Source organism: Salvelinus alpinus, chromosome 4 (assembly GCF_045679555.1).
Source record: "Salvelinus alpinus chromosome 4, SLU_Salpinus.1, whole genome shotgun sequence".
Taxonomy (NCBI): domain Eukaryota; kingdom Metazoa; phylum Chordata; class Actinopteri; order Salmoniformes; family Salmonidae; genus Salvelinus; species Salvelinus alpinus.
The window spans coordinates 31755775-31782379 of record NC_092089.1 but is presented as its reverse complement, the minus strand read 5'-3'; the positions used below and the strand labels follow the sequence as shown (position 1 = coordinate 31782379).

General features: G+C 43.9%; 2 protein-coding genes across 2 annotated transcripts; one reads left to right on the top strand and one right to left on the bottom strand.

The window, feature by feature from the left end:
* Positions 1-183: 183 nt before the first annotated feature.
* LOC139572339 (uncharacterized) lies at positions 184-25128 on the bottom strand. Its single transcript, XM_071395051.1, has 6 exons — positions 24372-25128; positions 7031-9736; positions 6583-6740; positions 5315-5377; positions 4931-5116; positions 184-4834 (listed from the first exon to the last, which is right to left on the bottom strand). Exons 2-6 carry the CDS (start codon positions 7798-7800, stop codon positions 3600-3602), a joined length of 2412 nt encoding a protein of 803 aa, XP_071251152.1. The 5' UTR covers positions 7801-9736; positions 24372-25128; the 3' UTR covers positions 184-3599.
* LOC139573302 (uncharacterized) lies at positions 19204-20835 on the top strand. The gene is made up of 2 exons (XM_071396599.1): positions 19204-19329; positions 19535-20835. Exon 2 carries the CDS (start codon positions 19897-19899, stop codon positions 20644-20646), a length of 750 nt encoding a protein of 249 aa, XP_071252700.1. The 5' UTR covers positions 19204-19329; positions 19535-19896; the 3' UTR covers positions 20647-20835.
* Positions 25129-26605: the final 1477 nt, after the last annotated feature.

Here is a 26605-nt window from a genome sequence, read left to right as displayed (position 1 = left end):
TTGTAGCCTACTGTAGATTTAGGAACAATTTCCCACAGAATGTCTAACATTTATTCAATCTTACCTGTCAGTAAAATCACTTCATATGAGAATAGTTGAGTAGGATGGCTAGTTTATCACTCCTAATATCATACAATTTCCTCAGTATTTGAGTATGACCCTGATGAAAGAAACAAGTCTGACAACCTTTTCCACCAACTTTATTTTACAAATGTAGTGTTCGATCACTGCTGTATCCAAGGGGATCAAAATGCACTGGAGAAATTAAAAAGTAGACCGTAATATATTAAAATTAATAATAGTCATGAAGTTCACTTGTAAATATCATCCCATACAAATCTATATAATCTCATACAAATCTAGATTTAGATTTATCCTTCGTCGTTCTACATAGGTTTAAATGAATTAATGATGGTGTCGAAACATACACCTATTCATTCATCTCTTTGTGTCTTATTTTATTCACCATCTATTACATGTGTTATTTGTCATTACTCATCAAAAATATCCCTGTTGCCACATAATAGGCTATATAGAAATATGTTAAATGTTAAGCATTTGGGTGGTCACTGTACATTCCACTAAATACTCACATATAATTTGTTGAAGCCTCAAATTAATGTGTTATAGAAGAGAGCCACAACCCATTAGAATATTCTGATTGTACTAGCTATAGAAAATACAATATACTTACACAAAAAAAGGTTTACCATGTACAAAATAATGGCAGAAGTGTATGTAATGACTGTTTCAATGGTTATGGCTTGTGGCGATAGTACAGACATTGTTACAGACTTTCTGTGACTTAAATACAAATCTAAAACTAGGTTAGCTGTCCTAATTCCCTGAAAAAAGACACTGTTACTGAACATTCAGGTAGTTACTGTTATACCCTTTTTACCTACCTGTGTTTAAGACATTAATGTAAACACATACATTGTGACATCATGTGTTAACCCTTTGGGTTTTATTGTGTTAGGCTGTGGTATTAGCAAGGGTTTCAATTTGGTCCCAGACCCAGAACTTTTCCCTCCCTAGTCCCTATCAATATTGTATGACCTTGTGAACGGTGAGTGTAATCAATCCACCCCAACACGTGGAACCAACACAACTTTTGCTAATACCTATGCAATATTTTCAAATAGTCTAGATAGAAGGCTCCATCTAGGGAAAGGGACTAGGGATAGGTTTGTAATTGGGCCATTGTCTCAAAACATACTGTAATAAAGCCCTGTATTCAGGCATATTGTCAATGCATTACCACGGCATGGAGTTGACATGCATCAAGATTAGACAGTGTCAGTTTGAATCCCCATTTTGTGTTCAGATGTAACAAAAACAAACAAAATGTCATGAGAAAGATAGGTATCTAAAAACATGTAAACACTTAAAATCTCACTAAGAAAAATAACACCAACATCCTAACTATAAGATAACCATTAATTATAACAACAATTATAATAATCATTAATAATAACACTTGTCGTAATCATGACAATAACCGACACGGACTACCCAGTGAACACCTTCTGACACCGACGTCCATGGATGTCTAAAAGATGCCATTTTGCTCACTGGGTAAGTTACCATTGTGTATAGGAAGATTGTCAAAAGAAAATCTGTATCAACATGTCAGTCATTTTATCTCCTGAATTATGTCCGATTTTTTTCTTCTGTCCATTTGTAAGCAATATGAGACACTTTGTATACTGTAGATGATATATATATATACAGTTATACTTCTCTCTTAGTCGAATACAAGTCTGTTCATTTTCTTAAGTCCCTTAAGTTTATCAAACACAGCCCCACGCATCACCAGTGACTGAGTGTCCTTTTTTGCTGAATGTAAACCACTAAGACGTGATACAAAATATGTCTGTCTTTATCTGGTGCAAATATCAGGGGATTGTGCAAAAACGTTTCTGTCTTAGTGTTTCCCTCTTTGAACTGGGCTGGAAAAAAACTGCTCATGTTTTTTTACAAGTTTGACTCCAGGTATCTACAGAACATTAGTACTCACACGTCAGTGACAATATCAACACCAAAAATTAAGTGAAAGCATTAATATGCTGTATTATATGGTCCAAAGCCACACATGTAGGATAGGATAGCCCTTAATATTAAGCATTATTATTGATATTATGACATTTCTACCTAATAGAGAACAGTTGGAGTGTGTTACTACGAACGAGCAAGGTCCTCTTCTGATGAAGGGCATCCTAGCCACCCAAGTCTCTTCTGAGTCTCACCCTCATATCTGACTGCTTCATCATTGGAGTCATCCTACAGTATGCATTATAGTCCACTGCCTTGTTACAGTCAATTCCCTACACACATACACTTTGGCTTGTTCTGAAGCCAATCATTTGTATTGTCCTGTAGAAATGTTGGCTTGTTTCAGTTCTCCTCTGGTGAGAATAATAAAATGGTGATTGTCAGACGTGCTTTCTCTGTGGTATTTTATTTGTATCCCAATGCATGGCTTTGAAGGTCAGTCGTATTATGAAGTGCAACACCTGCATCATACTGTACTTTTTGTGCTCTATGAAATAAAATACCCTGTAGTTGCAGTAGCTAATCATCCTATTGGTAGGCTGACCAACTCAGAAGTTCCTCGTCAAACAAAGTGACTCATGGCTCAATCAGATTTGGTTGTCCTGATGAAGACAGGTGGGTCACAGGGGAGCTCCAGGTAGAAGTTGCACTTAGGCACAGATTTAGGATCAGCTCAACCTCCCCAAATGCTGAGCATAACTATTAGGCGGTGGTGGGATGCAAAGCTGACTTCAGATCAGTTACTGGGGGCAACTAGAGAATGTATGGAAGCAATTTTCCCAATGTCACTCATTCATTCACACAAGAAGCAACTATCGACAGCTTCCTGCGTCACAATGAGGCGGGCTCACTCGTACACCACTCCCCGGATTCAAAACCCTACATCATCCGACATTCCACATCATAGGTCATGAAGATCATCAGTTCAATGCTCCATGAGGAAAATAGCATCCTTTGAAACAAGTGTAACCTATTTTTCTATGTAACACTGAAGTACACAGTCTGGCCGTACACCACCCTTCTCTCTCTCATACTTAGATGTATTATCTTGGTCCCTCCTTTCTAATATGGCTCAAAAGTTTATTTATTCTGTAAAACATTTGATATAAAACACAAGGTTATGCATGAACAAACCAGTTTCTTAACTAAGTCCTAGCTATCTAATTTCTCCCACGTTTGTTCTTTTTCAGTTATTCATGGCATCAGTGTATGGCAATATGGCACATTTAGATATGAAATATGGCTGATGTATCACATTTATAAAAATGGCAGGATAATTCCGTTCCTCTACCATTTTGACCTCTAAGCAAGTCCTTCATCTCCCTATATGTACAGATTGATTCACCATATTTCCTTCTCTACCCTTCCTATTCTCATATGTCTACTCTCTTCATGAAGACCACACACACAGTAGGTAGAATTTGCCCTAACCACTGATACAGAGTCAGATATTTGTTCATCCCCCTAATGGTTAAGGGTGGGTTTAGGGGTGAGATAATCTGATCCTAGATCTGCAGTTGATGGCAATTTCTACCTGGTGCACCTCACACTGTCACCTCATTCTTACTGCCTGTCCTGATGCCCTGACTGCCTCCCCCTCCTCCTCCACTTCCTCCTCCTCTACTTCCTCCTCCCGCTCCTCCGTCGCCCCCTCCTGGTATAAAATGTAACTGCTCAATAGTGTTCTGCCTCTTGGCAGCGAAAGCCATCCTCTTGGCGCTGTGGCCCCCTAGCGTCCCTGTTCCCATGACAACCCCCGCCCCGGGCATCTCGCTACCACCCCAGCCCCCCATGCCTCCCCCCATGCCTCCGCTCATATGCCCCGTCATGCCCTGGCTTCTCTCCTGCTCCCTCCCTGAGGTGGGGTGAGAGTTCATCTTGATCATGTGGTGGCGGTCCAGGGAGGGCGTGGCACATACATTCTGCTGGGACTGGGCTTTCTGCTGAGGGGTGAGACCACCCCGGGGGAGAGTGGGGACCATGCCTCCCCCGCCTCCATGGGCGTATGGATCCTGCACACCCACTCCCATCCCTCCGACCCCCCTACCCATGCTCTCCTCCAGGTGATCTGGGGACATGAGTAGGCGATCCTGGGGACGCTCTTGGGGCCAATCCTTGGGCTTCCTCGTCAGGGTCTGGTTGTTGGACTGAGGCCGCTCCTGGGGTCGATCCTTGGGCTTCCGTGTCAGGGTCTGGGTGTTGGACTGAGGCCGCTCCTGGGGTCGATCCTGGGGCTTCCTTGTCAGGGTCTGGGTGTTGGACTGAGGCCGCTCCTGGGGTCGATCCTGGGGCTTCCTTGTCAGGGTCTGGGTGTTGGACTGAGGCCGCTCCTGGGGTCGATCCTGGGGCTTCCTTGTCAGGGTCTGGGTGTTGGAGTTCTTAGTAGCAGCAGCCATGGCTTTGTAGTACTGGTGCTGCTGGTTCTTGGACATCCTGGAGAGGGTCCCAGTGTTCCCGGGGACGTCCCCCATGTTGAGCAGCTGGTCCTGCGACATGACCTTCCTGGCAGGCTTGGACAGGGTGTCGTAGTTGGGGTTGTAGTGCTGCTCGGTTGGGTCCAGGGGGTAGGGGTTGACCGTGGGGGAGACGGGGGGTAGGCCGGTGGGTTGGATCCAGGGTCGGGGGGCGTGGCGGGGGAGGGTGCCCCTCCCACCCATGGTGTTGTAATCTCCGCCACAGGGGATGTGGTGACTGGAGGACTGGAGAGCGGGCTGGGCCGTGTGGGGACGCCTCTTGGTGGTGCAGTAGCCCGATGAATATTCATCAAGACCACTCTTTTCTGGAATCAAAAGAGGAATAGTGAAACAAGTCATAGAGCTATTGTTTTCTGTGTAATGGGGTCTATCTCTATGTTGCTACGTGGTACACTACTCACCCAGGCGTTTGAGCGAGGAGTATCTGTTGAGCTCTGGCTTGGTGGCGTTCTCGTAGGATGGGGGGAGCTGTGCCAGGTTGTGGAGGGAGTGGTGGAAGGAGGGCTGTCCTTTAGTATTGTTGTGTTTGCTGGACAGAAGAGTGCCTCCTGCCGCCAGCTGGGCGTTGTTCATACGGGGGGCGTGTTCTGAGGGGTCAAAAGACAGCTATGTTATGGTGTGTTTGTTTCTTAATTGTTGTTTTTTGGACAACCTTTATCTAACCAGGTTGGTATCATTGACATCTAAGACATTATTGTGAATAACTGTAAAACATGGAAGGCCACCAGATGCATACATTACAGTATGTCACTGGAACCAACAATTTACACCACCAGTTGACTTACCGATGGTAGCAGTGTGATTGGGACTGGTTCCTGAATGGATAAAATTGTGTTGAATATTCCCCACTGCAAAACAAACAAACAGTCATCAGCTGTGGAGCAACAGTGTATACATAATGTAGATGTGTGTGTGTACGTGAGTGAGACAGCAGAGGGATACACTGTATGATGTGTTCAATTGTGGATGTTATCAGGCGATTTCTAGCTTCATGGTTTATTAACCACATTAAGATCAAGGCATCCATCCTCTTTTACATTACCTGGGCCAATTCCCCTTTACACATTCACTCACTTATCATTTATTGAGCCTGTGGGAATCGACCAGGATATTGCACTGTGTTTCAAATACACATAACTGTCCCTCTTCAAAAACTTCCAAGTTCCTCGACGTACACATCTCCGATGAGATTAAATGGTCAAACCACACGGACACCGCAGTAAAGGCACAGCAGCGACTCTTCTACCTCAGGAGGCTGAATAAATGTGTCCTGTCTCTGAGGGCCCTCACAGTGTTTTACAGGAGCACCATCGAGAGAGTACTGTTGGTCTGCATCGCATCCTGGTACGGCAACGCTGACTGCAAGGCTCTACAGAGGGTGGTACGCTCAGCCAAACGAGCCATTAGGTGCTCACTGCCTGCCCTCCATGACACCTACAACACCAGGCGTCGCAGGAAGGCCAAGAAGACCATCAGGGACCTCGTGGCACCCAAGCCATCATGGCCTGTTCTCCCTGCTTCCATCACTCAGACGCTGGCAGTATAGGAGTATCATGGAAAAAACTGTCAGACTGGCCAATAGGTTCTACCGCCAACCATCAGGCTGCTGAATAGCCACTAGGCAGCTACCTACTCCCTCCCCCTTGCTTTTCCCCCTATGGATATTCTACCCCCTCCCAATAACACTTACCCTGCCCCTCCCCCCAATAGACATTATCATTGCTACAGTTGTAATATTATTTTTATTATTGTCTCATTCACTTGTCTTTTTTTGACCTGTGCTGTTGGAGCTCGGATCATAAGTATTTCACTGTGCCCAGCGATTACATCTGCAACACTGTGCATGTGACTAATAACCTCATCTAATCCATTTTACTCCTTCCCCTTTCTTACAAAACAGTTTGAAATAAGCCTAAAGCCCAACAACAGCACAAAACAGGAGAAACGACTTTGAAACAGAAGTGTACTATGTGAGCTTGTCCTCATTTCCCTTTTTCATTTCAAAAACATGTTTCCTGTTTGTTCCATACGGAATGCTCCCCTGGCCACTCACGTCTGTTGTCCTTGCTGGGCAGGCCAGGGGCGTAGAGGTTTTTGGGAGGTCTGCCCAGCGTACCCTGTCCCTCCCCTGAACCACACAGAGCCACGCTGTTGTTCCTCTCATCCTGCTGCACTGGACTGGACTGGTGACGCAACATGTCCACCAGCGCTCTGAGAGGAGAAACCAAAAAGAGAATGTCAAAAATGTAAACGTATAAGTAATTAGCTGGTGTAAAATGTGTTTTATTGCCTGGAGTAATAACAGTTCCCCTCCTGGCATTAACGATATCATATCTTGTCTGATCTTATGAATGAAACATGCTATAAACATGTTATAACGACATTATGAAATTATTAAAGAATCTGTGTTTGTCTGTCTATCTGACTGTCCATCTGTCCATCTGTCTTATGCTCTGTCTGTTCATCTGTCTGGTCTGTGACTGATTGACCCCTCCCCTCACCTGGGCATGTTGATCTCTCCGTTGTTGGCCTGCTGCGACACCTTGTTGAACATTATCTTAATCCCCACGGCAACCGCTACCATAAACACAATGACACCTCCAATCACAAAGCCTGTGTTGTGGCTCAGAGGCTGCAGAGGGTCCAGTTCCGGCTCATCATCATCCAGGAGTATGGCGTTTGGTGGCTGGGTCTTGGCCCAATCCGGGGAGTCGTAGTTGGTACAGCTGCTCTGCTCCAAACGACGGGTGGGGTCGGGGCAGCAGAAGCGGTAGTGGCAGCTGCCACAGCAGTAGATGAAGCTGTCCTTGGAGCAGTTGAAGGTGTTGTCCAACTGGCCCATGACGTCATAGTAACCATGGCACACATCCACGTCCACCAGTGTGCGGGGAGGAGGAGCCACCTGGGCCGTGCCCAACGGAGGAGCCAGGGCTCCTGCTGCCGCAGACGTCACGTTCTTGGGGAACATGATCTGGGCCAGGGGTCGGGGAGGGGTCTCCAGAACCCCAGGGGATTCTGGAAGTTTCTCTGGAGCTTTGGGCCTGCCCCGGAGGGCAGCGGGGCGGAGGTTGGCATGGATGGCCAGGAGGAGGAGAGGGGGGCTGGGGGCGGACTGAGGGGGTTCGGTGGAGCCCCCCTGGCGAGGCCGGGGGTCGGTACTTAGGGGAGAGGGAGTGGGAGATAGGGAGCTGTCCTCAGCTGTGGTAAGTGGGGCAGCAAGGAGAGAGAGGAGGGAGACGGCGAAGACTTGGAGATTGGTGGTGGGCGTCATCTTTACATGACTAAGAGCTCTATTTTCTGTTGTCGACTCAACGCTGTTACAATGCTGTCCTTTTTTCAGAATTAAACCACTAAAATACTATTTGAAACATTTAGGTAGCAGGTATGGGTTGTTTGGTACTCATAGTTTCAAAATATCTTAATTTAAAAATGAATATGTCTGATGAACTTTGTGACTGAATTCTAGATACGCTTTAAGAGATGGAAGTCACGAGTGTCAACCAGTTGTAAGTGTCAACCATTGGTGACAGAGGTATTTACATGGCGTTCATTCTGTTACTATTATCTTCAACATCTTCGGTGATAATATTCTGCATCCCATTACAGTGAAATCAGATCTGTATAAACCTCACAGAGTCAACGAGGGTAAACTGAACATAATGATCTTGATCAAACCCAGATCGTCTATTTCTTCTCCTAGTTCTAGAATCTATCTACCATACAAAACCTAGCTATGAATCATGTGAAGTTAGTTTGAGGTTATAACATTCACATGCAAAAATACAAAAATAGATGCAATCTCCTTGGATGAAAGGTCAAACAGAGGGTTTTTACCTTCACCATGACGTATTCCTGAACACGTTGTGCTTTGTTTTGCTGAAGACAAAAAGTAAGCTTCCTCAATGAGTTATGGCAATTTATAAATTTCCTTTCGGTTATGGCACTTGTAAAATAATATGTCACAAAATGACACATAGGCCTATGTTTTAAGGGCAACAGTCCTCTGTAAACATTGTTCCTAAAATGTAAACAGTTAATGATTCAATCATGTCGTTTTGGCGCTGGATACATTCCAAGTTTGCACTTAGAATCAACCTGTAAACAAATATTCTCTGAAAAAGTAGAAAAATCTCTACATATAAATGTCTAAATGTTTCAATATTATGCTAAATAAAAGATTTGTACTAAATATATCTTGTGCTAAATAAATCTAAATAATTTGTGTTCCTGTGCTTTCAGATGTTGCAGACCATTTGAATGGCAGTTGGAGAGGTTGTGGTTCTTAACGGGTCAGGGCACTGAATGGCTGTGGCGTAGTGTAAACATACTGTGTGACTGTAAAGCAGGACATTGCCCTTCCAGGCATATAAACATCACAGGTCACTAACTACATAATGCATTGGCCACTTATTTACTTAAATGTATTATGGTCTTATCTAAAATGCATAGGCACTTACTGTTCCTCTGATTGAGCTGAAGGCTACAGAGCCAGCGCCCTACATTAAGGACAGAGGGCAGTGAATACCGCAAATGAGGAGAAAATATAAAATGGTACGACAAATCGTATTATATCAAATAGACAGCTGAAAAAGCCGTTTTCATTTTAGCTAGTGGCTGGGTGGGTATCTCTGTTTTGAGATGTACAAACTTAGTATGTATGGTCTAGTATAGAATATACAAAGAAAAGAGCTTGAGGTTTAGATGTAACTCTACAGATTGAATTCAGTTGTGTCTCATTATGATGGTTGAGGACTGAATAGCACCTCGTAGTTCACATGTGCCATTCCTTCAATAACTCTGATTATTCCTGATTTGGTCCTAAAACTGAAAGAAAAGCATTTTTGGAGAGAAATATGTAAATGTGTGGAGTTATTGTGTCTGAGGTTACAGGTGATAATAGACAGAGACAGCTCCGTCTCCCACACAAATTATAATTACATACAATTATCAAAACAGTTCTTATCTGTCGCTGAGCATGTAGGCATGGATAGGGGAGGCAGGGGGGCTGCTGAAATCACTGATGGCTCTACTTGTTTCAATACATGTGAATAAAAACAATGGAGAATACAACCAGCAGTTCTCACTGTTGTTCCAAGTTTTTATAAAGAACTCTTCTGTTCCCTGAAAGTTCTGCTTGATTTCCTGGATCGTCTTCAGATTTGGATAAAGGGGATCAGGCCTGGAATGTCTTCACAGATTTGTGGATCCTGTATGGAACACAGAAAGAATCGATTAGGAGAGTGGACTTCAAGCCCCCCCCCCCCCCCCCACACACACACACAAACACACTCACACATACCTCTCTCGTATTCTAACACACACCACAGCAACACACAGACAACACACTCTGTAAGACACTCGTGAATTTCTAGCTATAAATTGGAACAGAACTTGTCAAGAAGTATGCACCATGCATACTGTATGCATCTAAATTTGTGTGTGTGTGTGTGTGTGTGTGTGTGTGTGTGTGTGTGTGTGTGTGTGTGTGTGTGTGTGTGTGTGTGTGTGTGTGTGTGTGTGTGTGTGTGTGTGTGTGTGTGTGTGTGTGTGTGTGTGTGTGTGTGTGCAGGGCAGCCAGCCATATGCACCTGCATTTCAAATCAAATCAAATTTTATTTGTCACATACACATGGTTAGCAGATGTTAATGCGAGTGTAGCAAAATGCTTGTGCTTCTAGTTCCGACAATGCAGTAATAACCAACAAGTAATCTAACCTAACAATTTCACAACAGCTACCTTATACACACAAGTGTAAAGGAATGAAGAATATATACATAAAATATATTAATGAATGATGGTACAGAACGGCATAGGCAGGATGCAGTAGATGGTATAGAGTACAGTATATACATATGAAATGAGTAATGTAGGGTATGTAAACATTATATGAAGTGGCATTGTTTAAAGTGGCCAGTGATACATTTTTTTCATCAATTTTTACATTGTTAAAGTGGCTGGAGTTGAGTCAGTATGTTGTCAGCAGCCACTCAATGTTAGTGGTGGCTGTTTAACAGTCTGATGGCCTTGAGATATAAGCTGTTTTTCAGTCTCTCGGTCCCTGCTTTGATGCACCTGTACTGACCTCGCCTTCTGGATGATAGCGGGGTGAACAGGCAGTGGCTCGGGTGGTTGTTGTCCTTGATGATCTTTATGGCCTTCCTGTGACATCGGGTGGTGTCCTGGAGGGCAGGTAGTTTGCCCCCGGTGATGCGTTGTGCAGACCTCACTACCCTCTGGAGAGCCTTGCGGTTGTGGACGGAGCAGTTGCCGTACCAGGCGGTGATACAGCCCGACAGGATGCTCTCGATTGTGCATCTGTAAAAGTTTGTGAGTGCTTTTGGTGACAAGCCAAATTTCTTCAGCCTCCTGAGGTTGAAGAGGCGCTGCTGCGCCTTCTTCACCACGCTGCCTGTGTGGGTGGACCAATTCAGTTTGTCCGTGATGTGTACGCCGAGGAACTTAAACTTACTACCCTCTCCACTACTGTCCCGTCGATGTGGATAGGAGGGTGCTCCCTCTGCTGTTTCCTGAAGTCCACGATCATCTCCTTTGTTTTGTTGACGTTGAGTGTGGGGTTATTTTCCTGACACCACACTCCGAGGGCCCTCACCTGGGCCCTCACCTCCTCCCTGTAGGCCGTCTCGTTGTTGTTGGTAATCAAGCCTACCACTGTAGTGTCGTCTGCAAACTTGATGATTGAGTTCGAGGGGTGCATGGCCACGCAGTCATGGGTGAACAGGGAGTACAGGAGAGGGCTCAGAACGCACCCTTGTTGGGCCCCAGTGTTGAGGATCAGCGGAGTGGAGATGTTGTTACCTACCCTCACCACCTGGAAGCGGCCCGTCAGGAAGTCCAGGACCCAGTTGCACAGGGCGGGGTCGAGACCCAGGGTCTCGAGCTTGATGACGAGTTTGGAGGGTACTATGGTGTTAAATGCTGAGCTGTAGTCGATGAACAGCATTCTCACATAGGTATTCCTCTTGTCCAGATGGGTTAGGGCAGTGTGCAGTGTGGTTGCGATTGCGTCGTCTGTGGACCTATTGGGGAGGTAAGCAAATTGGAGTGGGTCTAGGGTGTCAGGTAGGGTGGAGGTGATATGGTCCTTGACTAGTCTCTCAAAGCGCTTCATGATAATGGAAGTGAGTGCTACGGGGCGGTAGTCGTTTAGCTCAGTTACCTTAGCTTTCTTGGGAACAGGAACAATGGTGGCCCTCTTGAAGCATGTGGGGACAGCAGACTGGGATAAGGATTGATTGAATATGTCCGTAAACACACCAGCCAGCTGGTCTGCGCATGCTCTGAGGATGCAGCTGGGGATGCCGTCTGGGCCTGCAGCCTTGCGAGGGTTAACACGTTTAAATGTTTTACTCAAGTCAGCTGCAGTGAAGGAGAGTCCGCATGTTTTGGTAGCTGGCCGTGTCAGTGGCACTGTATTGTCCTCAAAGCGGGCAAAGAATTTGTTTAGTCTGTCTGGGAGCAAGACATCCTGGTCCGCGACGGGGCTGGTTTTCTTTTTGTAATCCGTGATTGACTGTAGACCCTGCCACATACCTCTTGTGTCTGAGCCGTTGAATTGCGACTCTACTTTGTCTCTATACTGACGCTTAGCTTGTTCGATTGCCTTGCGGAGGGAATAGCTACACTATTTGTATTCGGGCATGTTTCTGGTCACCTTACCCTGATTAAAAGCAGTGGTTCGCGCTAATTTGTGTGCTGTTATGCGTGTGTGAGATAGCTGGCCCTCACATTGATGAGACAGAGATAGTGATATCGTAATAAATATTGTAGTTTTATTAAAAACACTTGCAGACATCCCAGCAGTCCCACTCACACACAGAACATCATCCTCCATTTAAACAAACTGAAGCGCTTCAGGCAGCAGGCCACAGGTGTGTGCAAGTGCAATCAGCTAATTAACAAAGCCTGAACGCAGTCAGCTCACACAATTAAAGGGGCATGTCACTCATTCTAACGTTCAAACCAACAGGTAAAGGTTGAGCTCATGAATAAAGATCAATTAACTGGAAGGATGTGATAATTCATTGACAGTTTAGGATCCTATATAAATAAATACACAATAAATCCATGCATACAAAGCTACCCCTTCACGGTGTGTGCATGTAGGTATGCTAGGTGTGTCTGTGTGTTAGTGTGTCTGCCTTTTGCAGGAGCATCAGCTCCTGAAAAGCAGATGAGAGAGGGAGAGAAAGAGAAAGAAAGAGTGAAACAGAGAGAGAGAGAGCAGGGGGATAAATGTAGGGTCGGGATTTAAATGAGCAGAGAGAGATGGTGGGGAGCGGGAAGAGCCAGAGGTATAGACGCAGAGACGGTGGTGAGTGGGAGGGCGGTGTGTGGGTGGCACAAAATCAAGTACATTTCTCCCAGCACTTACCAATATAACACCGCACAGCACAGCACATCACAGTTAGACAGACCCACAAATGCACAACCCAAACAACATAACAAGATAGGGTGACACAACAAGCATGAAATATGATGGAAGAGAGTGGTTGGATGTCCTTTCACTTGCATCTATAAGATCTGATATCTGCACAATGAACACTGTTAATGCTGTTGTTGAAGTGGCAGCATGTATGTCAGTCAGAGAGATAGTGTGTGTGTGTGTGTGTGTGTGTGTGTGTGTGTGTGTGTGTGTGTGTGTGTGTGTGTGTGTGTGTGTGTGTGTGTGTGTGTGTGTGTGACTGCAGTACACTCTACAGGCATTCTGAACCTTTCTGTAGTCTCTCCCTCTCTCCTTTCATTCCTCCTCTCACTCTCTCCTGTCTCCCATCTCCCTCGTTCTCCCTTTCTCTCTCTTTCTCAGATTTGGTGCGTGGGTTGAGGCAGCTAACTCTCTTAGAATAGCACTGCAGCTCTGTCTGTGTGTAAGAGAGAGAGATAGATGGAGAGAGAAAAAAATAGGTATAGTCCAATCTACACCTATTAGCCAATTCTGAAACTTCTACCTCCATCATCACTGGTTGCCGATGATACCATAATATCTTCCATTTCATCCTCTATTCTCTATCTATCTACATTGTTCTATCTCCATCACCACATTACTTATCATTTCAACTAACAACATCTATTCTCATGAAAAGGCATCCCAACCTGCATTTTCCAGCAGGATATACTAATCCAAAAGACTTGTCACGACTAAAGACGCAAAATAGAGTGAAACATCATGCAGTTATAATTCCTGTAATGTATCACCAGTATGCTAACACACCTACACGTAAAAATGACATATGCTGTAACATCAGAAGTTAGATATCTCTATAGTTATATCTCTATAGTTACCACTATATACTGTAAATTAGTCGCTATAGTTATATCTGTATAGATACCACTATATGCTGTAACATTGTAAGTTAGATATCTCTATAGTTACCACTATATACTGTAACATCAGAAGTTAGATGTCTCAATAGTTATATCTCTATAGTTACCACTATATACTGTAACATCAGAAGTTAGACGTCTCTATGGTTATATCTCTATAGTTACCACTATATACTGTAACATCAGAAGTTAGATGTCTCAATAGGTATATCTCTATAGTTACCACAATATACTGTAACATCAGAAGTTAGACGTCTCTATGGTTATATCTCTATAGTTACCACTATATGATGTAACATCGTGAGTTAGATAGAGCTTCAAATTCCTTGGTGTCCACATCAACAAAAACAAACAACAACACCAAGACAGTCGTGAAGAGGGCACAACAAAGCCTATTCCCCCTCAGGAAACTAAAAAGATTTGGCATGGGTCCTGAGATCCTCAAAAGGTTCTACAGCTGCAACATCGAGAGCATCCTGACTGGTTGCATCACTGCCTGGTATGGCAACTGCTCGGCCTCCGACCGCAAGGCACTACAGAGGGTAGTGCGTACGACCCAGTACATCACTGGGGCAAAGCTGCCTGCCATCCAGGACCTCTACACCAGGCGGTGTCAGAGGAAGGCCCTAAAAATTGTCAAAGACCCCAGCCACAGACTGTTCTCTCTACTACCGCGTGGCAAGCGGTCCCGGAGTGCCAAGTCTAGGACAAAAAGGCTTCTCAACAGTTTTTACCCCCAAGCAATAAGACTCCTGAACAGGTAACCAAATGGTTACCCGGACTATTTGCATTGTGTGCCCTCCCAACCCCTCTTTTACGCTGCTGCTACTCTCTGTTTATCTTAAATGCATAGTCACTGTAACTATACATTCATGTACATACTACCTAAATTGGCCCGACCAACCAGTGCTCCCGCACATTGGCTAACCGGGCTATCTGCATTGTGTCCCACCACCCGCCAACCCCTCTTTTTACGCTTCTGCTACTCTCTGTTCATCATATATGCATAGTCACTTTAACGATACCTACATGTACAGTGAGGGAAAAAAGTATTTGATCCCCTGCTGATTTTGTACGTTTGCCCACTGACAAAGAAATGATCAGTCTATAATTTTAATGGTAGGTTTATTTGAACAGTGAGAGACAGAATAACAACAAAAATATCCAGAAAAACGCATGTCAAAAATGTTATAAATTGATTTGCATTTTAATGAGGGAAATAAGTATTTGACCCCCTCTCAATCAGAAAGATTTCTGGCTCCCAGGTGTCTTTCATACAGGTAACGAGCTGAGATTAGGAGCACACTCTTAAAGGGAGTGCTCCTAATCTCAGTTTCTTACCTGTATAAAAGACACCTGTCCACAGAAGCAATCAATCAATCAGATTCCAAACTCTCCACCATGGCCAAGACCAAAGAGCTCTCCAAGGATGTCAGGGACAAGATTGTAGATCTACACAAGGCTGGAATGGGCTACAAGACCATTGCCAAGCAGCTTGGTGAGAAGGTGACAACAGTTGGTGTGATTATTCGCAAATGGAAGAAACACAAAAGAACTGTCAATCTCCCTTGGCCTAGGGCTCCATGCAAGATCTCACCTCGTGGAGTTGCAATGATCATGAGAATGGTGAGGAATCAGCCCAGAACTACACAGGAGGATCTTGTCAATGATATCAAGGCAGCTGGGACCATAGTCACCAAGAAAACAATTGGTAACACACTACGCCGTGAAGGACTGAAATCCTGCAGCGCCCGCAAGGTCCCCCTGCTCAAGAAAGCACATATACATGCCCGTCTGAAGTTTGCCAATGAACATCTGAATGATTCAGAGGACAACTGGGTGAACGTGTTGTGGTCAGACGAGACCAAAATGGAGTTCTTTGGCATCAACTCAACTTGTCGTGTTTGGAGGAGGAGGAATGCTGCCTATGACCCCAAGAAACCATCCCCACCGTCAAACATGGAGGTGGAAACATTATGCTTTGGGGGTGTTTTTCTGCTTTGGGGGTGTTTTTCTGCTAAGGGGACAGGACAACTTCACCGCATCAAAGGGACGATGGACGGGGCCATGTACCGTCAAATCTTGGGTGAAAACCTCCTTCCCTCAGCCAGGGTATTGAAAATGGGTCGTGGATGGGTAGTCCAGCATGACAATGACCCAAAACACACGGCCAAGGCAACAAAGGAGTGGCTCAAGAAAAAGCACATTAAGGTCCTGGAGTGGCCTAGCCAGTCTCCAGACCTTAATCCCATAGAAAATCTGTGGAGGGAGCTGAAGGTTCGAGTTGCCAAACGTCAGCCTCGAAACCTTAATGACTTGAAGAAGATCTGCAAAGAGGAGTGGGACAAAATCCCTCCTGAGATGTGTGCAAACCTTGTGGCCAACTACAAGAAACATCTGACCTCTGTGATTGCCAACAAGGGTTTTGCCACCAAGTACTAAGTCATGTTTTGCAGAGGGGTCAAATACTTATTTCCCTCATTAAAATGCAAATCAATTTATAAATTTTTTGACATGCGTTTTTCTGGATTTTTTTGTTGATATTCTGTCTCTCACTGTTCAAATAAACCTACCATTAAAATTACAGACTGATCATTTCAATGTCAGTGGGCAAACGAACAAAATCAGCAGGGGATCAAATACTTTTTTCCCTCACTGTACATACTACCTCAATAAGCCTGACTAACAGGTGTCTGTATATAGCCTTGCTACTCTTTTTTCAAATGTCTTTTTACTGTTGTTTTAATTCTTTACTTACCTACACACACACACACACCTTTTTTTCTCTCGCACCATTGGTTAGAGCCTGTAAGTAAGCATTTCACTGTACCTGTTGTATTCGGCGCACGTGACAAATAAACTTTGATTTGATCTCTATAGTTATAACTATAGTTACCACTACATGCTGTAACATCATAAGGTAGATATCTCTATAGTTATATCTCTATAGTTATATCTCTATAGTTACCACTACATGCTGTAACATCATAAGGTAGATATCTCTATAGTTATATCTCTATAGTTACCACTATATGCTGTAACATCAGAAGTTAGATATCTCTAGTTATATCTCTATAGTTACCACTATTTACTGTAACATCGGAAGTTAGATATCTCTATAGTTACCACTATATGCAGTAACATAGTAAGTTAGATATCTCTATAGTTATATCTCTATAGTTACCACTATATACTGTAACATCTAAAGTTAGATATCTCTATAGTTATATCTCTATAGTTACCACTATATGCAGTAACATAGTAAGTTAGATATCTCTATAGTTACCACTATATGCAGTAACATAGTAAGTTAGATATCTCTATAGTTAAATCTCTATAGTTACCACTATATGCAGTAACATAGTAAGTTAGATATCTCTATAGCTATATCTCTATAGTTACCACTACTGTAACATCGTAAGTTAAATATCTCAATAGTTACAGCTCTACAGTTACCACTACATGCTGGAACATCGTAAGTTAGATATCTCTATAGTTATATCTCTATAGTTACCACTATATACTGTAACATCTAAAGTTAGATATCTCTATAGTTATATCTCTATAGTTACCACTATATACTGTAACATCGTAAGTTAAATATCTCAATAGTTACATCTCTACAGTTACCACTACATGCTGGAACATCGTAAGTTAGATATCTCTATAGTTGTATCTCTATAGTTACCACTATATACTGTAAGTTAGTCTCTATTGTTATATCTGTACAGTTACTACTATATGCTGTAACTTTCTGAACATTCAAGACGTGTAGTCCACTTGTCATTCCAATCTCCTTTGCATTAGCGTAGCCTCTTCTGTAGCCTGTCAACTATGTGTCTGTCTATCCCTGTTCTCTCCTCTCTGCACAGACCATACAAACGCTTCACACCGCGTGGCCGCTGCTACTCTAACCTGGTGGTCCCAGCGCGCACGACCCACGTGGAGTTCCAGGTCTCAGGCAGCCTCTGGAACTGCCGATCTGCGGCCAACAAGGCAGAGTTCATCTCAGCCTATGCTTCCCTCCAGTCCCTCGACTTCTTGGCACTGACGGAAACATGGATTACCACTGATAACACTGCTACTCCTACTGCTCTCTCCTCGTCTGCCCACGTGTTCTCGCACACCCCGAGAGCTTCTGGTCAGCGGGGTGGTGGCACTGGGATCCTCATCTCTCCCAAGTGGACATTCTCTCTTTCTCCCCTGACCCATCTGTCTATCGCCTCCTTTGAATTCCATGCTGTCACAGTTACCAGCCCTTTCAAGCTTAACATCCTTATCATTTATCGCCCTCCAGGTTCCCTTGGAGAGTTCATCAATGAGCTTGACGCCCTGATAAGTTCCTTTCCTGAGGATGGCTCACCTCTCACAGTTCTGGGTGACTTTAACCTCCCCACGTCTACCTTTGACTCATTCCTCTCTGCCTCCTTCTTTCCACTCCTCTCCTCTTTTGACCTCACCCTCTCACCTTCCCCCCCTACTCACAAGGCAGGCAATACGCTTGACCTCATCTTTACTAGATGCTGTTCTTCCACTAATCTCATTGCAACTCCCCTCCAAGTCTCCGACCACTACCTTGTATCCTTTTCCCTCTCGCTCTCATCCAACACTTCCCACACTGCCCCTACTCGGATGGTATCGCGCCGTCCCAACCTTCGCTCTCTCTCCCCCGCTACTCTCTCCTCTTCCATCCTATCATCTCTTCCCTCTGCTCAAACCTTCTCCAACCTATCTCCTGATTCTGCCTCCTCAACCCTCCTCTCCTCCCTTTCTGCATCCTTTGACTCTCTATGTCCCCTATCCTCCAGGCCGGCTCGGTCCTCCCCTCCTGCTCCGTGGCTCGACGACTCATTGCGAGCTCACAGAACAGGGCTCCGGGCAGCCGAGCGGAAATGGAGGAAAACTCGCCTCCCTGCGGACCTGGCATCCTTTCACTCCCTCCTCTCTACATTCTCCTCTTCTGTCTCTGCTGCTAAAGCCAATTTCTACCACTCTAAATTCCAAGCATCTGCCTCTAACCCTAGGAAGCTCTTTGCCACCTTCTCCTCCCTCCTGAATCCTCCTCCCCCTCCTCCCCCCTCCTCCCTCTCTGCTGATGACTTCGTCAACCATTTTGAAAAGAAGGTCGACGACATCCGATCCTCGTTTGCTAAGTCAAACGACACCGCTGGTTCTGCTCACACTGCCCTACCCTGTGCTTTGACCTCTTTCTCCCCTCTCTCTCCAGATGAAATCTCGCGTCTTGTGACGGCCGGCCGCCCAACAACCTGCCCGCTTGACCCTATCCCCTCCTCTCTTCTCCAGACCATTTCCGGAGACTTTCTCCCTTACCTCACCTCGCTCATCAACTCATCCTTGACCGCTGGCTACGTCCCTTCCGTCTTCAAGAGAGCGAGAGTTGCACCCCTTCTGAAAAAACCTACACTCGATCCCTCCGATGTCAACAACTACAGACCAGTATCCCTTCTTTCTTTTCTCTCCAAAACTCTTGAACGTGCCGTCCTTGGCCAGCTCTCCTGCTATCTCTCTCAGAATGACCTTCTTGATCCAAATCAGTCAGGTTTCAAGACTAGTCATTCAACTGAGACTGCTCTTCTCTGTGTCACGGAGGCGCTCCGCACTGCTAAAGCTAACTCTCTCTCCTCTGCTCTCATCCTTCTAGACCTATCGGCTGCCTTTGATACTGTGAACCATCAGATCCTCCTCTCCACCCTCTCCGAGCTGGGCATCTCCGGCGCGGCCCACGCTTGGATTGCGTCCTACCTGACAGGTCGCTCCTACCAGGTGGCGTGGCGAGAATCTGTCTCCGCACCACGTGCTCTCACCACTGGTGTCCCCCAGGGCTCTGTTCTAGGCCCTCTCCTATTCTCGCTATACACCAAGTCACTTGGCTCTGTCATATCCTCACATGGTCTCTCCTATCATTGCTATGCAGACGACACACAATTAATCTTCTCCTTTCCCCCCTCTGATAACCAGGTGGTGAATCGCATCTCTGCATGTCTGGCAGACATATCAGTGTGGATGACGGATCACCACCTCAAGCTGAACCTCGGCAAGACGGAGCTGCTCTTCCTCCCGGGGAAGGACTGCCCGTTCCATGATCTCGCCATCACGGTTGACAACTCCATTGTGTCCTCCTCCCAGAGTGCTAAGAACCTTGGCGTGATCCTGGACAACACCCTGTCGTTCTCAACTAACATCAAGGCGGTGACCCGTTCCTGTAGGTTCATGCTCTACAACATTCGCGGAGTACGACCCTGCCTCACGCAGGAAGCGGCGCAGGTCCTAATCCAGGCACTTGTCATCTCCCGTCTGGATTACTGCAACTCGCTGTTGGCTGGGCTCCCTGCCTGTGCCATTAAACCCCTACAACTCATCCAGAACGCCGCAGCCCGTCTGGTGTTCAACTTTCCCAAGTTCTCTCACGTCACCCCGCTCCTCCGCTCTCTCCACTGGCTTCCAGTTGAAGCTCGCATCCGTTACAAGACCATGGTGCTTGCCTACGGAGCTGTGAGGGGAACGGCACCTCCGTACCTTCAGGCTCTGATCAGGCCCTACACCCAAACAAGGGCACTGCGTTCATCCACCTCTGGCCTGCTCGCCTCCCTACCTCTGAGGAAGTACAGTTCCCGCTCAGCCCAGTCAAAACTGTTCGCTGCTCTGGCACCCCAATGGTGGAACAAACTCCCTCACGACGCCAGGTCAGCGGAGTCAATCACCACCTTCCGGAGACACCTGAAACCCCACCTCTTTAAGGAATACCTAGGATAGGATAAAGTAATCCTTCTAACCCCCCCCCCCCCTTAAAAGAGTTAGATGCACTATTGTAAAGTGGTTGTTCCACTGGATATCATAAGGTGAATGCACCAATTTGTAAGTCGCTCTGGATAAGAGCGTCTGCTAAATGACTTAAATGTAATGTAAATGTAACATCAGAAGTTAGATATCTCTATAGTTATATCTCTATAGTTACCACTATATACCGTAAAATCGTAAGTTAGATGTCTCTATGATTATATCTCTATAGTTACCACTATTTACTGTAAGTTAATCTCTATAGTTATATCTCTATACTGTAACATCGTAAGTTAGATATCTCTATAGTTATATCTCTATAGTTACCACTATTTACTGTAAGTTAGTCTCTATAGTTATATCTCTATAGTTACCACAATATACTGTAACATCAGAAGTTAGATATCTCTATAGTTACCACAATATACTGTAACATCAGAAGTTAGATGTCTCTATAGTTATATCTCTATAGTTACCACTATATATTATATCGTAAGTTAGTCTCTATAGTTATATCTCTATAGTTACCACTATATACTGTAACATCCTAAGTTAGATGTCTCTATAGTTATATCTCTATAGTTACAACTATATACTGTAACATCAGAAGTTAGATATCTATGTGGTTATATCTCTATAGTTACCACTATATACTGTAACATCCTAAGTTAGATATCTCTATAGTTATATCTCTATAGTTACCACTATATACTGTAACATCAGAAGTTAGATGTCTCTATAGTTATATCTGTATAGGTACCACTATATACTGTAAGTTAGTCTTTATAGTTATATCTGTATAGTTACCATTATATGCTGTAACATCGTAAGTTAGATGTCTCTATAGTTATATCTCTATAGTTACCACTATATACTGTAACATCCTAAGTTAGATGTCTCTATAGTTATATCTCTATAGTTACAACTATATACTGTAACATCAGAAGTTAGATATCTATGTGGTTATATCTCTATAGTTACCACTATATACTGTAACATCCTAAGTTAGATATCTCTATAGTTATATCTCTATAGTTACCACTATATACTGTAACATCTTAAGTTAGATATCTCTATAGTTATATCTGTATAGTTCCACTATATACTGTAAGTTAGTCTTTATAGTTATATCTCTATAGTTACCACTATATACTGTAAGTTAGTCTTTATAGTTATATCTCTATAGTTACCACTATATACTGTTACATCAGAAGTTAGATATCTCTATAGTTATATCTCTATAGTTACCACTATATACTGTAAGTTAGTCTTTATAGTTATATCTGTATAGTTACCACTTTTTACTGTAACATAGTAAGTTAGATATCTCTATAGTTATATATATACAGTTACTACTATATACTGTAACATCTTAAGTTAGATATCTCTATAGTTATATCTCTATAGTTACCACTATATACTGTAACATCTAAAGTTAGATATCTCTATAGTTATATCTCTATAGTTACCACTATATACTGTAACATCGTAAGTTAGATATCTCTATAGTTATATCTCTATAGTTACCACTATATACTGTAACATCGCAAGTTAGATATCTCTATAGTTATATCTCTATAGTTACTACTATATACTGTAACATCTTAAGTTAGTCTCTATAGTTATATCTCTATAGTTACTACAATATACTGTAACATAGTAAGTTAGATATCTCTATAGTTGTATCTCTATAGTTACCACTATATACTGTAAGTTAGTCTCTATTGTTATATCTCTATAGTTACTACTATACAATCAGTGGCCAGTTCACGAAAATAGTTTGCCACTACAGATTGAGTCACATGGTAGTGGTGTGCTATATAAAGCAAGCATCGAGGCATTCAGTTACTGTTTGATTGAACGTTAGAATGGGCAAAATTAGCGACTTGAGCATGGTATTATTGTCAGTGCCAGGCGCGCGGTTTCGAGTGTCTCAGAAACAGCCGGCCTCCTGGGCTTTTCACACACGACAGTCTAGGGTTTACCGAGAATGTTGCGACAAACAAAAAGCATCCAGTATGTGGCAATCCTGTGGGCGAAAACAGCTTGTTGATGAGAGGTCGAAGGAGAATGGCAAGAATCGTGCAACAGGCAGGCCACAAACAGGCAAATAACGACGCAGTACAACAATGGTGTGCAGAATGGCATCTTGGAATGCACAACTCGTTGGTCCTTGTCACAGATGGGCTATTGCAGCAGACGACCACACCGGGTTCCACTCCTATCAGCTAAAAACAAGAAGAAGAAGTAGCGGCTCCACTGGGCACGTGATCAACAGCACTGGACAATGTAGGAGTGAGAAAACTTTGGCTGGTCCATCGAATCCCAGTTCCTGTTGCGTCATGCTGATGGCAGAGTCAGGATTTGGCGTAAGCAGTATGAGTCCATGGCCCCATCCTGCATGGACAGGCTGGTAGCGGTGGTGTAATGGCGTGGAAAATGTTTTCCTGGCACACGTTAGGTCCCTTGACACCAATTGAGCAATGTTTCCATGCCCCAAATAATTCAGGCTGTTCTGGAGGCAAAGGCGGTCCGACACAGTACTAGATGGGTGTACCTTAAACTGGCCACTGAGTTTATACTGTAAGATTGTAAGTTAGATTCCTCTCTATAGATGTCTCTCTATAGTTATGTATCTTCCTGACTAGAAGCATTGCAGTTGCATGAGGAGTGGGGGCAGAGGCAAGGCTGTCTCACATACATTGTTGCATGCTAAAGGACGGGAGGAAAGGAGGGAGGGAGTGAGAGAATACATGGGAACAAAAAGTGAAGGACAAAACACTCGGTGCTGTGCAGATCAGAATGATGTACCCATGAGTTCCATGTCCACTGAAGGAAGGACATCATGACATGACACTAATCTCATTCAGAACAAACACACAGGACTAATCCTGCATGCCATTGTATCACAGCAACAGCATCTTGCTTATTGATTTATGATACTATAGTGTGAAGAAGATGTAACAAAACTTGTCCATCATGACTCATTGGTTTCAGATTGGTTTGATCCAATCTGGGTGTGGAGGGAAATATCTCCACACCCTGTGAAGAGCAACATGTTAAATGCTCACATTTGAACAACATTCCTTTCATATTCCATATTGAAAAACAATAGGCTTTAGTTCTGATAAAAGGCCAGCAGAGAAGAAGTAGCCTAGTGCAAACATAAATTTGAAATGCCCATAGTGAGTTTAACTGCGCAATGAACCTGCCGCTGCTTGTGTACCCATATCTGGCTGTAACCGGTCTGTGTATGAATGGACTTCGGCACATCTATATATTTTACAGGTTAACAACTTGTAGCTCAGCCACTGCACGCATACATTATTGCATGTAGGTTACGGAGGTATGACTTGCATGTATCATTACGCGTGCGTGGGTGTATAAGAACCCGAGTGTGTATACACTGACTGGCTGCGTGTGTGTAGTCTAATCACATATGAAGTATCAATGTATAAAAACTGTGTCAATGTGTATCAGCTGCGTCTTACAAGCGTGTTTAGTTGATTTCTGTGGCGCAGCTTTCAAATCAATATGTTTTGTTGCTGTATCCTATATTTATCCATATTGATAACAAATCACTTTGTGCCATATGTGGAACCCGAGGTAACGAGAAACACGAAGACAATTTAAACTATTACTGAGCATTTGTTTCATGACGTTCCTGTATAATTTTTTAAAAATATATTGCCATGTCTTACCTGTGCGTTCTGCCGTATAACAGCGGGGGAGACCGTGCGCACTGGATTGCTGCGATAAATTCGCTCTGGTTAGGCAATAACGACTGTCTTATAAACTGTTGAAGGAAGACTACTGTGACAAATCCTCCTCATTTTGTAGTCGATAAACTGCTGCCCAATGTTGTGTACCAGCATATCCGTCGACAATATGACATATCTGCACTATTTATACTAAACTCTTTTAGTTGACTCTATCGATGGAATAAACTATTATTAGAATAGCCTACAAGCTGTGCAATGGCAAGTTTATGGAAATATTGTCTAACTTTTCCTGGTGAAATACATTTTGTAACTAAACGATGTGCATAAATTCCATGTGTTGCACATATAATTGTCTGGTAAAAAATCCGTAGAAGAAAACGCAAATCTAGCTATCCTACGAAACTCACTCTAGCGATCAAGTGCAGCACAATAGGCATATCACACCGTCAAAAGGAAGGTCGACAGATTTTTTTTTTCCTGAATTAAACTACACATTTTTCCTCTGCAAATTTACGTTCCATTTATTCCAAGCTGATATAAGAGTTCCGTCAGAAATTCGACCGACCCCGATCATACAACGCCTATGGGATTGTGCGACTGGTCTCACTAAGGTCCGTAAAGCTCAAGTGCGCTCCCATTGGTCGCTCGAACTGGTGTTGATGAGAGTTCTGTCCAGGGCTTTCGGATGCTGAATTCCAACCCATCCATGATGGTCTGTAATTGGCTTAAGGAAGTGATTATGGTTCCAATAGGATTGGTTCCAATACCAGAAAGACTGTATACAGAAGACATGAGCTATCCTTCTCAATGATGCACTGCAACTGCTATGCAGAGCCAGATTATGGACCATTATGGACGGCAAACGTGCCAGGGGCCCCGACTTCCAGGTGGCCCCCAAGATAGCATATGAACACGTCATAAGCAATGGCAAACTGTGTAGAATTTCAGGAAATCAGCTTTAAAACTGCAAAGTTTACTCTCAGCATAATGCCAAAATGTGTAGAATAGCAGGAAATTAGCTTTAAAACTGCAACATTTTCTCTCAGCCTCATGACAAAACCCCCTGGAGGTAGGTGCCCGGGGCCCAAAATGAGGTAGTCCAGCCTTGCTGCTCTACAGTGTCACAGGTGTTAGAAGAAAAAAATGAAGATGAAAATTGACAGCCATCAGTCGTCATGATGCTGCTGGTCATCAGATGATAAATGCACAAAAATACATCAAAATGGGGGCCTTTGATATTTTTATGCCTTGATACATTCTCTCACTATCTTTTTTGTGTATGTCGGTATTAAAAGAGAGAGAGAGAGAGAGAGAGCGAGAGGGGTGCACCAACGGTTGCCACAGCAACTGTGTGATTATGTTGGTGGCAATTATGAAAGGGATGAAAACGGGGTGGGGGAAGAGGACAGGCGCAATCCAAAGCCAGAACACTGATGCGTGTGAGTGAATCTGTCAACCATGACGGATAGGCCTAAAATTTCAAAATGTGATAAGACGCTGATGTCTTCAAAGAAGTGAGAGAAGTTTGAATCCCTAATTCCATGTAGTGTGCATAACACATAAAGGTCTTTTTTTGTATGTGTTTCATTAGATTTCATAGAATAATGACTATGTTCATTTATTTTTGACAAAGCACATCATACTCCCAGAATACAATACTAGCTCTTGTAGCCTCTCAGCCAACAGTAAAGCATGGGGCTTATTCATGGTGTTAAACCCCGCAGATAATAAGAGAAAACAATAATAGCCCTGTATGACATATGTATGTTCTATACCTCTATGAACAGCCTGAAATGTTTCCCCAAATGAATAAGCCCATGCTGTGCAAATCCCAGAAAGAGAGAACAGTATTAGGTTATGGGTAAAAAGGGCTGGCAGAAGCCAGCAAAGGGGAGAGAATACAGACATTGTCCCCAACCACTGATACAGCAGGGTCAGATACTGGGCTTGTTTGAGTGGTAAGGCGAAAGCAACCGACTGTAGACGAAGGTTGAGGAGTGAGGTTGGGGGAGGTGCATCTGCGACAGCCAAAAGTCAGACACTGATGTGGTTTTCCTACAGCAAGGCTCAGTGTAACATGGCAGTGTTGCCATTGCGTAGAAAAGTTGTTCTTTATAATGTGGAAATAAACACGTCTCCAGCCCCCATATCACACACTCACTAACTGAAAATATACAGTGGCAAGAAAAAGTATGTGAACCTTTTGGAATTAC

Excerpts from the sequence above, each read along its gene's own strand:
- LOC139572339 (XM_071395051.1), bottom strand. The coding sequence starts at position 7,800 with ATGACGCCCACCACCAATCTCCAAGTCTTCGCCGTCTCCCTCCTCTCT. Across the intron at positions 5,117-5,314 it reads CAATCACACTGCTACCATCG|AACACGCCCCCCGTATGAAC; the intron begins GTAAGTCAACTG and ends TTGACCCCTCAG. Across the intron at positions 4,835-4,930 it reads CTCCTCGCTCAAACGCCTGG|AAAAGAGTGGTCTTGATGAA; the intron begins GTGAGTAGTGTA and ends TTTTGATTCCAG.
- LOC139573302 (XM_071396599.1), top strand. The coding sequence starts at position 19,897 with ATGACGGATCACCACCTCAAGCTGAACCTCGGCAAGACGGAGCTGCTC.